At 43.6% G+C, this 16,606-nt stretch overlaps 1 protein-coding gene across 1 annotated transcript; it reads left to right on the forward strand.

The window, feature by feature from the left end:
• The first annotated feature begins 1,187 nt into the window (after positions 1 to 1,187).
• Positions 1,188 to 2,138, forward strand: LOC115077592 (olfactory receptor 13D1-like). The gene has a single exon (XM_029579888.1). It carries the CDS (start codon positions 1,188 to 1,190, stop codon positions 2,136 to 2,138), a length of 951 nt encoding a protein of 316 aa, XP_029435748.1.
• Positions 2,139 to 16,606: the final 14,468 nt, after the last annotated feature.

The following is a 16,606-nucleotide window of genomic DNA, read 5'->3' on the forward strand; positions in this document are numbered from 1 at the left end:
CCAATACGTAAGGTTAGCAGTAAGGTGGATTTTCAAAATGTCGTGCATGTAAAATATAGCATAGACATGCGTAGGTAGCCTCTATTTGCATAGTCACTTTCATGCACATAGTTGTGTGTGTAAGAAAAGGGGAAGCATTCCAGGCTGGATCTAACAGTTGCTATTTTAAGAAACACAGGCATACATTTTCCCACTTACATTTTTTTTTACACCTGCTAATTATCTGGTGTTTGTGATGTTAAGCATGTTTATTGTGTAATACTGATAGGGGGAACTGGGTGGGGGGAGTTCAGGCTGAAGGTCCAGGAAAATCTTCATAACCTGGAGAAGGACTGGGCAAACTGATGGACTAATTGGTAAATTAATTAATTTTCTCAACACGCACATGTTTTCAAATTAGCCGACCTATGTATGTATATAATTAAAATAGGTTGGTAAAGTACTCACGTTCAGTCCAATGATATACGTTTCAATGCACTGCATGTATTTATGCAGAAGCCTATTTATTTACACACGTATGTTGCATGGCACAATTATGTGTATTTTATAAAATGTGCACATATTGTACACACGTATTATAAAATACCAAAGCAAACATGCGCGCTGCCATGTATGCTCATGTATCAAACCTAACGCCGTTGTTTGAAAGTTATCTTCAATATGTATTCTTGGGTGATATCATCATCACTGGTCAGAAGGATGAGAGAAAGGTGAAATCAGAGATGAGGTCTAGGGTGATTGGAAGTAGGTGGAACATGGCTTGATAAAGCCCCTATTTCAGCCTATTATCAAATCCATAGTGAGGTGTAACATTGCAACCAAGACATACTGCCTGGATTAATGATCTCTCTTTTATAACAATGGAGATGTGTCTCCTTCCATTCCAGCATGAGCTCAATGCTATTTACAGCTTAATAATTCAAAGGTCACTGTCTACTTAACACTTTCCACAGTGAAGTTAAGAAGGATTTATTAATAATAATATTAATTTGCATGATCAATACTATTATTTTTAATTTTCGACGATAAATTATAGCTGGGTTAACTTTAATCTATATGGCTAAACTGAATGCCCAATATCTTAGCAAAACTAACTGTTGTTTCATTGACCTTTCACCTGCCTGCTTGTCTATTACCAGTTACCTGATTCCTCTGTGCTGTCTCTTTTCTTTCACCCTCAGCAATCCATGACTGCTAAGGATCTTCAGAGGGAAAATCAATCCCAGGTCACAGAATTCCTCATCCTGGGATTCTCAGAATATCCAAAACTTAAGAGTTTCCTCTTTGTAGTATTCCTGTCAATCTACCTGATCACCCTTTTCGGCAATCTTACACTTTTGATAGTAATGTGCATTGATTCCAGACTACACAAACCCATGTATTTCTTCCTCAGCAACCTGGCTATCCTGGACATCTGCTTAACCTCCTGCACTCTCCCAAAAATGCTGACAATTTTTATAATTGACAACAAGGTCATTTCTTTCCAAGCATGCATGACTCAACTCTACCTGCTTATGTCCTTCACTAGTGTAGAATTCTTTCTCCTTGGTGTCATGGCGTTTGACCGTTATGTGGCTATTTGCAACCCCTTACACTACTCAATCATTATGAACAAGAGGGTTCGCATTCTGTTGTCTGCCTGTTCCTGGTCATTGGGATTTCTGGATGCACTGCCACATAGTGTGTTCATTTCTAATTTCTCTTTCTGTGGGCACAATATTATTAACCACTTATTCTGTGACTTCTATACAATGCTGAAACTCTCATGCAGTGACACATCTACCATTAAACTGTTGGCACTCACCCTAAACTTGTGCTTGGCCTTGGTAGACATACTCCTCATCTTGACTTCCTATGCCCAAATCATTTCAGCCATCTTGAAAATCCAATCCGTGGAAGGGAGGAGTAAGGCCTTCTCCACCTGCTCCTCCCATCTCATGGTTGTTGGTATATACTCTGGCACTGCAATTTTTGTGTATTTGAGACCCCATACCAAGAACACAACAGCAGTTTTTAAACTCTTTGACGCACTGCACAACACTCTGATCCCCATGATGAACCCAATCATTTACAGCCTAAGGAACAAAGATGTTAAAGCTGCCCTGATGAAAGTCACACAGGGAAGATTAGAAGGCTAAATAATGACTTTTTATCTCACATTGAATTTTGATCTTGCAATTTCTCAGCAATGGAGACAAATTTTGAATTCCTTTTTCAAGTTTCACCTTTGCAAATCAAGGGCTTTATATAGATCAATTATTTCAGGTTGGATAAAAAAGAAATATAGGAAGCATTTATTTAAAAGAAGGAGCTAAATGCTAAAAGAAAGAAAAACTTAGGGCCAGATTTTGTACCTTTGTGTGGGCGTAGATTTGTGCACGCAACGCGGCGCGCACAAATCTACGCCTGATTTTATAACATGTGCGTGCAGCCGCACGCATGTTTTAAAATCCAGGGTCAGCGCATGCAAGGGGGTGCACACTTGTGCACCTTGAGCGTGCCAAGCCCTAGGGGAGCCCCAATGGCTTTCCCTGTTCCCTCCAAGGCCACTCCAAAATCAGATCGGCCTCGGAGGGAACTTTCCTTCCACCTCCCTCACCTTCCTCTCCCTTCCCCTACTTAACCCGCCCCCCAGCCCTACCTAACCCCCCCCTGACCTTTATTTTAGAAGTTGCACTTACCTCCGGGCAGGCGTAGGTTGCGCACGCCGGCCGCATGCCGGCACGCGATCCCCCGGCCTAGTGGCCCTACAAAGGCCTCTGGCCATGCCCCCACCCTGCCCCAGACCACACTCCGACCCTTTTTTCAAGCCCCGGGACATACGCATGTACCGGGGCTTGAGCGCATCACCGGGCCTATGCAAAATAGGCTCGGCATGCACAGAAGTGGATAGTCACAGTTACACACGTAGATTTGTGCATGCCGGGTTGCGCGCACAAATCTACGCCCGCGCGTAGGTACTAAAATCTGGTCCTAAGATTTTCTTCCTTTTAGCGTAATTTACGTGTGTAACCCTTTCAAAATCCATCCTTTAAGGTTTATTAACTTTCCAAAATCTGCCCTTTAAGGTTTATTAACTTTCCAAAGGATATGTTCAAAAAATACCTTGTTGAAGTGTTTAAAGTGTCTGAAGAAGCGATACCACCACTAGTTAAAGCCTATTATTTATTACCATATAAAAAACAAGAGGATTTGAATCAAAATCAAGAAGGGAGACAAGCTATGGATACCATATTTGTTAATTTGGACATATCCCATGTATTAGAGAGACATCTGATTCTGAACTATTACAGGCAGCAACGTTAATAATATCTTTTGTTCTGGAACCAGACCGGGACTGGTTATTAAGATTGTTTTTTAAACAATGTCTTGAAGAATTTCTTAAGTTGAAAGTTAGGGTGTACCCCGATATGTCAAAACAAACACAAAAAAGGAGGCAGTGATTCCTGTTATTGAGACCGAAGGTTCTCCAGATAGAGGGGATGTTTTTATTGAAATATCCCTGTAAATGTTGTATAAAATTTAAAGGTATATCGTATGTGTATTTTTCTGCTTCGCAGTTAATATTCTTTTTAAGTGATAAACCCCTTTCTGAACAAAGAAATGTTGTTTGATTATATTACTCTACATAAGACTAAGTAGCCCTATTATATATAAAACCGCTGTAACCACTGCTTTAATAATTACTGCAAATCGCTATATATTTACATTTCTTTTGGAATTAGTAAAACCTTGGACCAGCATTATTGTGGACTACTTGAAAAAATAAGATTAATGATTATTGTATAAGATTAGGAATTGGAATATTGGTTTGTTTTTGCTTACTCTTTTTTCTATTTCTGAATGAGTCTCTTGTAATGATTTGCTAAAAATTGATAAATAAAGATTTAAGAAAAAAAAAGCTTAGCAAAATTCATAATGTTATTGTTTGAATGAACTCTATGGCCTAGATTCATATATGAGAGAGAAAGAGAGAGAGAGAGATCCTTTTTAAGGTTTTCATAGTAGTCAACTATTTATATCACTATAGGAGGGCCAGCTAATAAATCGAGGTGAGGATTTGGTGGTGGTTTAGGGTTGTGAGGCCAGTTTGACAAGCAGAGTGAGATGTATGAACAGTACAGTACACCTCGGTAAAGATTTGAAATCATTTGGAGTGAGGAAAGTCTCATAAAGATGAGATTTCTGCTATGTTCTCTCGCCCTAGCTTGATGTACTCTATAACAGGGAACCATCAAGCTAGGGAGAGAGAAGACTGTAGAAATCTCATCTTTGTGAAATTTTCCTCTCTCCACATTACTTCAAATCTTCACCGATATGTACTGTGCTGTTTGTACTTCTCACTCTACATGTCAAACTAGCCCCAAAACCCTAAACCACTACCAAATCCTCAGCTCAAGTTATTAGCTGGCCCTCCTATAGTGACATAAATAGTTGAATACTATGAAGGCCTCCCCAGAGGAATTCTCTCTCTCTCTTGCCCCCCTACAAGCTCAAAAATGGCCAAAATGTAATTTGCCTCCTCAATGTTTGCATTAATACCATACAGTAGCACAATTATTGCATGCGTTAACACTATAACACATTTTTATGAATGACCCTGTAAGATTTTATCAAAGAAATGGAGGGTAAAGTGACTTGCTCAAGATCATAAGGAGTAGCAGTCCTAAATCCCACATTCTAATACCATATTTCATCACATAATGTTCCGATATATAGAACACTGTCAGGTGAATTTTCAAAGGAGTTACACATGTAAATGTAACATACTATTTTAGCAATTTTCAAAACCCCGCTTACATAGGTAAAGTGTATTTACACATGTAAAACCCAATTTTAAGCATGTACATACTTTTTAAAATCATCCTTTATGTTTATATAAAATTTTCTATACACTATCTGCTCATAGAAGAAGGAATGAGATTCATGCTGCCTGTATATCTAAAGGTTATATCATAGACTGCACATGTAGGTAGAGATTCTCAGCTGTAAACAGAATATATGCAGATGACATCCAATTCTGCTTTCCTACTAAACATACCTGGTCTGATACTTTGCAATTTCTAGAACTATGTCTATCAACCATAAAGAGATGACTAGCATACAACAAATTAAGCTTAAACCTACCCAAAACTGAAATACTCATACTAGGTAATCCTCACTTTGATAACATCACTGCCTTCATTCAGCACGACAATTGTACCATCAATATTGTAAAAGAAGTCTGTAACTTAAGCATTGTACTAAACCCTAAACTCAACCTAACTACGCACATCAAAAAACTTCAAAAATTATCATTCTATAAATTCAGATTACTAAAACACATCAAACCCATTCTAGACCCCATGTATTTCCGCACAATTCTTCAATCACTAATTCTTCCTAGTTTAGATTATTGTAACTCCTTGTTTTAGGTATTTTTCAATCCACAATGCACTATCTTCAGCTAATACAAAATTCAGCCACCCAACTTCTCTCCAATAGCAGCATCTTTGACCATATATCTCCATCTCTTCACAAACTACACTGGCTCCCAATCAAATGGCGCATACAATACAAAACTTTATCAATCATTCACAACCTCATTTACAGTAACAACATCACTTGGTTATCAGCATCCCTACATATGTACATACCTTGCAAAAACCTTAGGTCAAAAAACAAACTTCTCTTACAAATTCAATCGCCAAAAACTACTAGACTGGTCTCAAGCAGGGAACAAGTATTTTCCATAGCAGGCCCTATCTTGTGGAACACTATTCCTCCAGTAGGGGTGTGCATTCGTTTTGAACTTAAATGGAAAACGCAACTTATTTTTTTTTTTAACTTAAAAAAAAGATGAGGCTTAAACGATCGGATTTCCAACTTATTCAACATAGCTATGTTGAATACGTTGGAAATCGCGATTGTTAATCTAAATAAAAATTTAAACCCCTCACCCTCCTTAATCCCCCCCCCCAAGACTTACCAAAGCTGGCCAAAAGTTCCGTGAGGGTCCGGGAGCGGACGCGTGGGGAATCACGTGACGTCGGCGCCACGTCGGAGTGACGCGGCGTCACGTGATTCCCCTCGGGTTCGCTCCCGGACCCCTCGTTGGGCTCAAAAGGCACTTTTGGCCAGCTTGGGGGGGCCTTTTGAGCCCAACGAGGGGTCCGGAAGCGAACCCGAGGGGAATCACGTGGTGTCGCGTCACGGCCCCCCCATGCTGGCCAAAAGTTCCTTTTGAGCCCAACGAGAGGTCCGGGAGCGAACCCGAGGGGAATCACGTGGTGCCGCGTCACGGCCCCCCCATGCTGGCCAAAAGTTCCTTTTGAGCCCAACGAGAGGTCCGGGAGCGAACCCGAGGGGAATCACGTGACGCCGCGTCACTCTGACGTGGCGCCGACGTCACGTGATTCCCCTCGGGTTCGCTCCCGGAACCCTCGTTGGGCTCAAAAGGCACTTTTGGCCAGCTTGGGGGCGTCAGGAGGCCCCCCCAAGCTGGCCAAAAGTTCCTTTTGAGCCCAACGAGGGGTCCGGGAGCGAACCCGAGGGGAATCACGTGACACCGCGTCACTCCGACGTGACGCCGACGTCACGTGCTCCTTGCAAAGGAGTTCAGGAATGGCGTCCTGACCCCGCTGGACCACCAGGGAGTTTTGGTAAGTCTTGGGGGGGGGGGGGCGGGATTAAGGCGGGTGAGGGGTTTAAATTTTTTTTTGCACATATGGACATAGACTCAACTTATGGAATTCTCCATATGTCCATATTGACCGCAAATGGGACCCCCTTTCGACTTATGGACTTATGAACTTAAACTTTTGGTCTGCACATCCCTATCCTCCAGACTTAAGACTAATTGCTGACAAAAAAGCCTTCAAGCTCAATCTTTTCCTACTTGCATACCCTGACCTATGTACATCTTAAAATCTTAAATATAATCAATTTAGGTTTTTTTTTTATTAAGTTTTAATTTCTCTTAATTTTCCACCATTTAATTTTATTGGGTTTTTTTTTTGTTTTGATGTAAATGTAATTTTTAGTTACTGCTTTTTTTTCCTTTTTATGTATGTATTATTGTAACTCACCCCGAACTTTGGAGGGTGCGGGATATAAATACAGTTAAAAAATAAATAAATCACCACTAGGATAAGCACGAACACCAGTATCTCCAATCAAGAGATGCAGTGTTCACTCAAACAATACAATAGCTATATCAGCAATGACGTTAATGACCATATCAAACTTCAGCCATGAGAGCAGCACTTCAAGGTTAACTACTCCAGCAAAGATGCTGGTTTCAGTACAGCTGATTGGATTTAGAAGAAAATGGTCATATTCTGTATTCCTCATAAAATAAAAATAAAATATGTATATGTATATGGCCACCATGGGACCCTGGACAATTGAGTTTCTGGATGTGCTGCCGTTTATTCTGTGACTTCCATGCAATGCTGAAACTCTTATCCAGTGACACATCCATCATTAAACTGCTGATGCTCACCCTAAACTTGTTCTTGGCCTTGGTATCCTTATTTCTTACCCTGACATCCTATGCCCAAATCATTTCTGCCATCTTGAAAATCCAATCCGTGGCCAGGAGATGTAAGGCCTTCTCCACCTGTTCCTTCCATCTCTGCCATGATAGCAGCATTTCAAAGTGACATAACCCAACATAGATCCTGGTTTCAATATATAGAAGAAGATGAGGTGCGTGGTCCCTGGCTAAGAACATTTACTGTATCAGATGGGCTAAAGTAAGTGGAAGAGAAGATAAATCAGCAGCAAAATCCAGGGATCATTACACATCAAGCTCATAGTTTCATATTCCATAATCCAAAAAAACAGCTGATTCCAGTTCAGTTGGAAGCAAACATCTTCTGTCACTACTGGTCCTAAGCATCAACACCCTCAGTAATAACCATTACTTTGCCCCATCTTATCTTGTCACCCCAGTATTAGCCAGTAGGGGTGTGCATTCGTTTTGAACTTAAATGGAAAATGCAACTTTTTTTTTTTTTTTTAACTTAAAAAAATGATGAGGCGTAAACGATCGGATTTCCAACTTATTCAACATAGCTATGTTGAATAAGTTGGAAATCGCGATTGTTGATCTAAATAAAAATTTAAACCCCTCACCCTCCTTAATCCCCCCCCCCCCCAAGACTTACCAAAACTCCCCAAGCTGGCCAAAATTTCCGTGAGGGTCCGGGAACAGACGCGTGGGGAATCACGTGACGTCCGCGTCACTCCGACGTGACGCCGACGTCACATGGTCCATCGCGGTTCCGCTCCCGGACCCCTCATTGGACCCAAACGGCACTTTTGGCCAGCTTGGAGGGGCCTCCTGACCCCCCCAAGCTGGCCAAAAGTGCCTTTTGGGCCCAACGAGGGGTCCCGGAGTGAACCCGAGGGGAATCACGTGACGTCGGCGTGACGCGGCGTCACGTGATTCCCCTCGGGTTCGCTCCGGGACCCCTCGTTGGGCGCAAAAGGCACTTTTGGCCAGCTTGGGGGGGCCTCCTGACCCCCCCAAGCTGGCCAAAAGTTCCTTTTGGGCCCAACGAGGGGTCCGGGAGCGAACCCGAGGGGAATCACGTGACGCCGCGTCACTCCGACGTGACGCCGACGTCACGTGCTCCTTGCAAAGGAGTTCAGGAATGGCGTCCTGACCCCGCTGGACCACCAGGGAGTTTTGGTAAGTCTTGGGGGGGGGGGCGGGATTAAGGCGGGTGAGGGGTTTAAATTTTTATTTGCACATATGGACATAGACTCAACTTATGGAATTCTCCATATGTCCATATTGACCGCAAATGGGACCCCCTTTCGACTTATGGACTTATGAACTTAAACTTTTGGTCTGCACATCCCTATTAGCCAGTAACCTGTCTCCCTCTTATAATTGCTATGCCCATATTCTCTATACAATGCTGGGACACTGGATCATACTGGTTCAGAGGAAAGGGTGTCTGCTAACAGCATGCTGGGACAGTGGGTCAGTACTGACTCAGATAGAAGAGTGTCTCATAACACCATCCTGGGACACTGGGTCGGTACTGTCAGAAAGTGCTGGCTCAGAGGGAAGAGTGTCTGCTAATATTCTGCTTTCCTACTAAACATACCTGGTCTGATACTTTGCAATTTCTAGAACTATGTCTATCAACCATAAAGAGATGACTAGCATACAACAAATTAAACTTAAACCTACCCAAAACTGAAATACTCATACTAGGTAATCCTCCCTTTGATAACATCACTGCCTTCATTCACTGGATCAGATCTGGTTCAGAGAGAAGGGTGTCTCCTAATACCATGCTGGGACACTGGGTCAGTACTGGCTCTGAGGTAAGACCTCCGCCTAAGACCATGCTAGAATACTGGGTCAGCACTGGTTCACAAGGAAGAGTGTCCCCTAACCCCATGCTGGGACACTGGGTCAGTGCTGGCTCAGAGGGATGAGTGTCCCCTAACACCATGCTGGGACACTGGGTCAGTACTGGGTCAGAGGGAGGAGTGACCCTAACACCATGCTGGGACACTGAGTCAGATCTGGTTCAGAGAGAAGGGTGTCTCCTGATACCATGCTGGTACACTGGGCCAGTACTGGCTCGGAGGGAAGACCTCCGCCTAAGACCATGCTAGAATACTGGGTCAGTGCTGGCTCACAAGGAAGAGAGTCCCCTAACCCCATGCTGGGACACTGGGTCGGTACTGACTCAGAGGGTAGACTTTATATGTTTTAATCTGATTAGTCATTGAATAAGGAGTGCTCACAATGACTTACATTAAGAAGAAAAAATAATACCGATATACACTGTCCCCGAACACTGCTTATTCCAGCTGAAAATAAAAGTCTTTTGTTTTACATTCTTGTTGATCTCCAACTTTCCTTTCACATCCTGAGACAAAGGACTCTCTATGCTTATCTCATGTTTTCTTGATCTCCTATCTATCAGGCCTCCAGTGCTGAAAATGTCTTATTACACAGCAGGTTATCCCCTCGGTGAGCCATCTGAAGACCTTTTGTTCTAGAGGCTTCTATTCTCTAATAAAGGTTTATTTCTTCTGTATCATTCGGGTATTTAAATGTATGTAACACAGAGATGGCAAACTTATTTTACACAGAGTTACATTATTAATTTTTGTCTTGCTCCAGAGGTCAAGGGATGGAAAGATCCTCTGGGAAAAGGGCAAAAGCAGAAACACAATAAAATAATATATAGTTTACCCATTCACTCACTCTATCAGTCTCTCTTACTGTCTCACTCTCATTCTCTTTCATTTTCATTCTTACAATCTATCTCTAATTATTTCTCTCTCTGTCAATCTTCCGTTCACTATCTCTCAGATGGGATGAACATATCTGTGAGGTCTGATTAGGTATTAGAGTGGGCAGTTGCCTGAGTGGGGTAGATATAACCTACTCCATTCCACTCAGTATCATCCATTTAATATATTTAACTCACTGTCCTCCTCCTTTTTATTTCCTCACTCCCTTCCCCATATTCCCACCTCAGCTATGCCTGTTCTTGCTCAGCAAAAGTCCCTGACCCGCTCTCTCAACTTCCCCCCACCTCTGAAAAAGCAAAAAATATAGGTTAGTCAAATAAATAAATACAAATAACTACTTTACTGAATAACTCGGAGGCGGTCAGAGTTTGAGAATATTAAAAGGCAATGGTTAACATTGTAAAGTCCCGCCAGACATACCATTTGAATATAGGAGGCCCAGCCAAACTGAGACAGGAGACTCACAACTGGGCAGGCATACTACAGCCAGCTCGAGGGAGGGGGCAAGTTGGGGAGCAAGTGGTCAATAGGGCCCCCTAGGTGATTTAAACTAAGCCCGGAGCCAATCAGAATGGAAGAAGCAGCATGGGCTCAGAAGTAATATGGGGTAGGGCAGAGAGTACAGCACATTTACTGGAGGAGGATGAAAAAGCAACCCTCCTGGCAGGACTTTGTCACAGCCTTAAGTTAACAGCAGCAGGGTCCTCACCAGTGCATATTTGTGGAAGAAGGAAGGATCAAGGTGCCAAATATTATGCATAAGGAAAGGTTTGTGTGTGTGTGTGGGGGGGGGGGGGGGGGGCGCATGAAGCGGGGTGCTCTTGGTCAGCCTATTAAAGGCAGGGGGAGATGGACCTACTCAATAGATGGTGCAGACCAAGATGGTGGCTGGTCTGAGGATGGCCAGTGGAGGCCTGGCATAAATAAATAGGAATGGCCTGCAAGGATGGCAGGGGGATGGTGAGGTGACTGCATGAAGCGGCAGTGGCCAGGGCAGCATTCATGGAGCGGGATGCCATTGAGTACCAACTTCATACAGCGGTGAAGATTGGAGGGCTGCTGCCTCATCGTGATAGCTGCAGCAAGCAGGGTATAAAAGCATGGATCCTTTGAGGGTGGGGGTGTAGGGCAGACTCTTATAAAAAGAATATTAAGTTTGCGCAAAGTATTTCTGTATGTTATGTTCTAAGTTCATACTTGTATGGCTGTGGCCATTTTATCCACTCAATAAAGAGCATTGTGGAAATTGTATTGTGTCATTGTTCGTAATGTGGGCAGGGACAGGATTGGAGGTGGAGGGTGGGATTCCAGGAAGCTACGGTGTGCCCAAGTTTTGACCCATAAGGTTTTAATGCTCATTAGTAAATATTGCATTAACGTGTGTCAATAACACACAGAGGATCTTTAGTTGCTAAAGGATGGAAATGTAGAAAAAGGGTATGCTATGTTACCCCTTTTTCTAAAAACTTTTTTGAAATATTTAAAAACATTGTTACATCAGGATGTTTTTGTTGATTGCTGATTTGTTGTTTTTCTGACTTGTTTATAAGTATTAAATTGTAACCCGCCATGGACTATTATATAAGAAGAGACAGGATATAAAATCTATGAGTTATTTAGGAAGACAATGGACCCTAATAGTTTATTACATTTTGAGAGTTGTCACCTGAGATTTTTTAGAAAGAACATACCAGTGGGGTAATTTTCTTGATTAAGAAGAATTTGCTCTTCTATTCAGAATTATAACAAACATGCTGAAGTATTATGTGACTGTTTTATTCAAAGAGGATACCCAAGTAAAGTGGTTCGATGCACTTACAAAAGGGCTCTCTTTAACAGACAGGACTTAAATCCATGATATTTCAGGATTCTCCATCTCTTGTTTATGTTTTTTCATGTTTCAATCATGTTGGTAGTATGATAAAAATAATTTAAAAACATTGACTGAGGGATTTTTACTCAGTAATCTAGCCCTCCTGGACATCTGCTTAACCTCCAGAACTCTCCCAAAAATGCTGGCAATTTTTATGACGGACATAAAGGCCATTTATTTTCAAGTATGCGTGGGCAAGTTGTGTTTGTGGCATGGTTGTGGACCCCTGTTTGCTGTGTCGATGACTCCTCCCATGGGGAGGGGCCCAATGGGGAACCACAGCAATAGGCTTACTCTAAGTAAGCAACACAAGGATGAAGAAAACTTTATTGTATAGCAATAGAGCAATACCCAAGAAGCGGGTAGCTCTCTTCAGCCACAATGTAGTCCCCAATGATAATGTTCAGTCCAGGCACTGGTGGTATAAGTGCAGAGTAGATCTCACCTGATGCTGGGAGGCGAAGGGTCCGATAGTGGTTTGCGGAGCAGGGTAGGCTGAAATCCCAGTCCCGGAGGAGGTAGATAGCAATGACAGATCTGGAAGTGGTCCGCAGGACGGAGTACGCCGATAATCTGGTCAGTGGTGAGACAAAGGTAGAGAGACTGAAGAATGGGATACTCACAAGGCTGGTACGGCTGCAGAAGAAATAGCTTCCATAGTAGTAAGGGTAGTGAGGCAGGGCGAGCACAGGTGCCGTGGTCCCTGAAGAGCAGGTAACCCAGGAAGTAGTCAGGATCGGGCAAGGCCTTCGAGGAGCGAGTACCTAGGCATCCTTCTAGGCAGGGTATCTGGAGAGAAATAGAATAACACAAGGCCCCCAAGGAGTGGGTGCCTTGAGAGTCTTTGCTGAGCGAGAAACCCCCAAGCGTAGATATGAGCAGCAGGGCCCCCGAGAAGCGGGTACCCAAGGCATCCTGGAATTAGCGTAACCCCAGAGGGTAGTAGGAGTAGGTATTCTGAGCAGAATCTCAGTAGCAGTCAAAATTAGCTTGACTGGAATCCTTGCTAACTCATAGCAGTGTTGGCGATCAGAGGCTAAGTACCCGGAGATAGTGATGTCATGCGGTTGGGACACCTCCGACGTTCCCGCCATAACATATTCAAGAGGAAGGGCAACATGCGCGCGTGCGCTCTAGGAGGCCTCAGAGAACATGGTGAACACAATCGCCCATGCTGGTCCGGGGTCACCGGAGAGGTCAGCAAAGTGAAGTGGAGGCAGACATCTTTCCCAGAGGAGAGGAGAGAGAGGAAAAAAGGGCAAGACAGCGAGGGCGCAGCCATTTGTGACTGATGGGCGTAACAGTACCCCTCTTCAAAGGGCCCCCTCCAGGCCTACTTCCAGGGGGTTTGTGTTTCCGAGGATGCTCTGGTAGAAACGATGGATCATGTCCTTGTCGATGATATTGACAAGTGGTTCTCATGTCATCAAGTCTCATGTCATCAGCATTGTATTCAATGTTCTATTCAGCATCTAGGTTCACAGGTTCAGGAGTCTTACTGGAATACTCAGAGTACGAGCGGTTTTAGCAGAGCCACATGAAAGGTATTGTGTATCTTCATGGATGGAGGTAGTTTCAGGCTGTACGTCAAATTCCCCAATCGTTGGAGGATGGTAAAAGGTCCGACGTAGCAAGGTCAAAGCGTGCTTTAGGTAGCTTGAGGCAGAGAAATTTGGTACTCAACCAGACCTTGTCTCCAGGTTGAAATTGAGGTGCCTTCCTATGGTGAGCATCAGAAGACTTCTTGGCTCTTTGGCCTGCTTTAAGGAACAGTTCCTTGGTTTGTCTCCAGAGCTGTTGTAACTCTGCTGCAGTGGTCTCAGCTGCTGGTGAAGCCACAGATAAGGGTAGTGGCAGAGGAGGTAATGATTCCTGTAGCTGTGGCAGGATGTGAATTAATAGCAAACTCTGCCCATGGTTGCAATTCTGCCCAGTCGCTTTGTCTTGTGTTCACATAAGATCATAAGAACTGTTTAAGCGTTCTGTTCATTTTTCGGTTTGCCCATTGGATTGTGGGTGATAAGCAGAGGTTAAATCCAGTGAAATGTCAAATTTCTGACAAAGCGCTCTCCAGAATTTTGCGGTAAATTGAACCCCTCTGTTAGACAAGATGTGTTTGGGCATCCCATGGAGATGAAAAATGATAATTTTTGATAATTCAGCGCTGGATGGTAAACCTGGCAGAGCCACAAAATTTGCCATTTTATAGAATGTGATCGACGATGACCCAAATTGTATTGTTTCCACCGGAGAGTGGCAAATCCACTATGAAGTTGATCACAATGTGCATCCAAGGTTCTCCAGGAACCATCAAAGTTTGTAAGAGACCCCAGGGATGTCCAACCAGGGGCTTCTGTCTTGCACAGGTTGCACAGGAAGATACATAGGCTTGTACATCCTCCTTCATCGTAGGCCACCAATAATTGCGCTTAAGCATGGCGAGTATACGGCTCTGCCCAGGATGGCCGGCCAAGCAGGAGTTGTGTGCCCATTTTAATAGTTTCTTCCTCAGATTCTGGGCTACTACAGTTTTCCTAGGAGAAACTGCATGTGGGGCCACGAGGTCCACCCTCTCGAGGTCGATGATTTGACAAGGTTTGTCAGGCACGTCTTCCAGAGAAAATGAACGTGAAAGAGCATCTGCTAGGACATTTTTGCTCCTGGTCGGTAGTATGAAATCAAATCTGTTAAAGAACCATGACCATCTAGCCTGCTGGTGGTTAAGCCACTGTGCATGTTGAAGATACTCCAAGTTCTTGTGATCAGTATATACTAGAATTTGATGTTGACCGCCCTCTAGCCAGTGATGCCACTCTTTGAAAGCCAGTTTAATAGCAAGTAGTTCTTTGTCTCCAATTCCATAATTTTTTTTCAGCAGGAGAAAAACATCTCGAGAAGAATGAACAAGGATGGAGAACTTTGGAGTCGCTCCCACGCCGATGTTGGAGGTGTCAACCTCAACAATGAATGGGCGATGCAGGTCTATATGGCGAAGGCAGGGATTTTTTTGAAAGGCTTCTTTGAGGATCTGAAATACTGCCATGGCCTCAGGGGACCATTTGGAAGGGTTGGCTCCTTTCTTGGTCATGGCTGTGAGTGGAACCATCAAGGTGGAGTAATTTTTAATAAGTGAACAGTAATAGATCATGAAGCCCAGGAAACAGCATAGCGCCTTCAGTCCTGTGGATTCAGGCCAATTTTGAATGCTTCTCATCTTTTGGGGATCCATTTGAAAACCGCCTTGGAAACAACATAACCCAGGAAAGGTACAGATTCCTGGTGGAACTCACACTTCTCAAGTTTCGCGTACAAACTGTTCTCTTGTAACTTCCTCAGTACCTTTTTCACATCCTCTTAATGCTTCTGAAGATCCTGATAGAAGATCAGGATGTCATCTAAGTACACCACTACGCACTGATACAAAAGGTCACACAGATTGTCATTCATCATATTTTGAAACACCGCTGGTGCATTGCTCAAACCGAAGAGCATGACAAGATACTTGAAGTGTCCGTCATGGGTGTTAAAGACTGTTTTCCACTCATCTCCAGGGCGGATGTGAACCAAGTTGTAGACCCCCTTGAGATATAATTTGGAGAAGATCTTGGCCCCCTGAAGTCTGTTGAATAATTCTGATATCAGCGGTAGAGGATAACAATCCTTGCTGGTGATTTTGTTGAGACCTCTGTAATCAATACAAGGGCGAAGGGAGCCATCTTTTTTCCCAATGAAGAAATATCCCACACTAGCCAGGGATTTAGAGGGTCTAATGAACCCCTGTTGTAGGTTCTCTTGTATATAGGCTGACATAGCCTTAGTCTCTGCTGCCAAGAGGGGGTATACCCTTCTCTTGGGAGGTTCTGAGTTGGGCTTTAGGTTTATTGTACAATCAAAAACCCTGTGAGGTGGTAACACATCTGCTGCTTGCTTGGAGAACACATCCTGAAAAGATGCATATTGAGGTGGTTGAACAGGCAATGATGGTATAGTGGGCATACAGAGCACAGGAGAGATCTTTAAAAGACATCTGCCATGACAGCCAGGTCCCCATTGTGATAGTTCCAGTGTTGCCCAGTTAAACTGAGGCATGTGGTCCTGAAGCCAGGGTAGTCCGAGCACCACTGGTTGGATGGCCTTCTCAAATAAAAGGAAAGAGATGGTCTCATAGTGTAGAGCCCTTGTATGCAGGCATATGGGCTGTGTGGTAAACGAGATCTCTCCTCAAAGTGGTTCTCTGTGTATAGAAGATAGCAGCAATGGAGTGGCCATGTGCATAGTAGGAATTTGCAGATGTTCCACCAAGTGTTTCAAAATAAAATTCCCCACGGCTCCTGAGTCCATGAGGGCAATTGTCTGAAACTCAAGGCTTCTGCAGATGAGTGAGACAGGAAGTGATAATGGAGGAGTGGGTGTAGTTAGACCTAGAAAGAATCCCAGGTGTGCATGTTTCCCGGACAGATGGGA

This window comes from Rhinatrema bivittatum, chromosome 16 (genome assembly GCF_901001135.1).
Source record: "Rhinatrema bivittatum chromosome 16, aRhiBiv1.1, whole genome shotgun sequence".
Classification (NCBI taxonomy): domain Eukaryota; kingdom Metazoa; phylum Chordata; class Amphibia; order Gymnophiona; family Rhinatrematidae; genus Rhinatrema; species Rhinatrema bivittatum.

What these genes read in the sequence shown, in the direction of transcription:
- LOC115077592 (XM_029579888.1), top strand. Translation starts at nt 1,188, where the DNA reads ATGACTGCTAAGGATCTTCAGAGGGAAAATCAATCCCAGGTCACAGAA.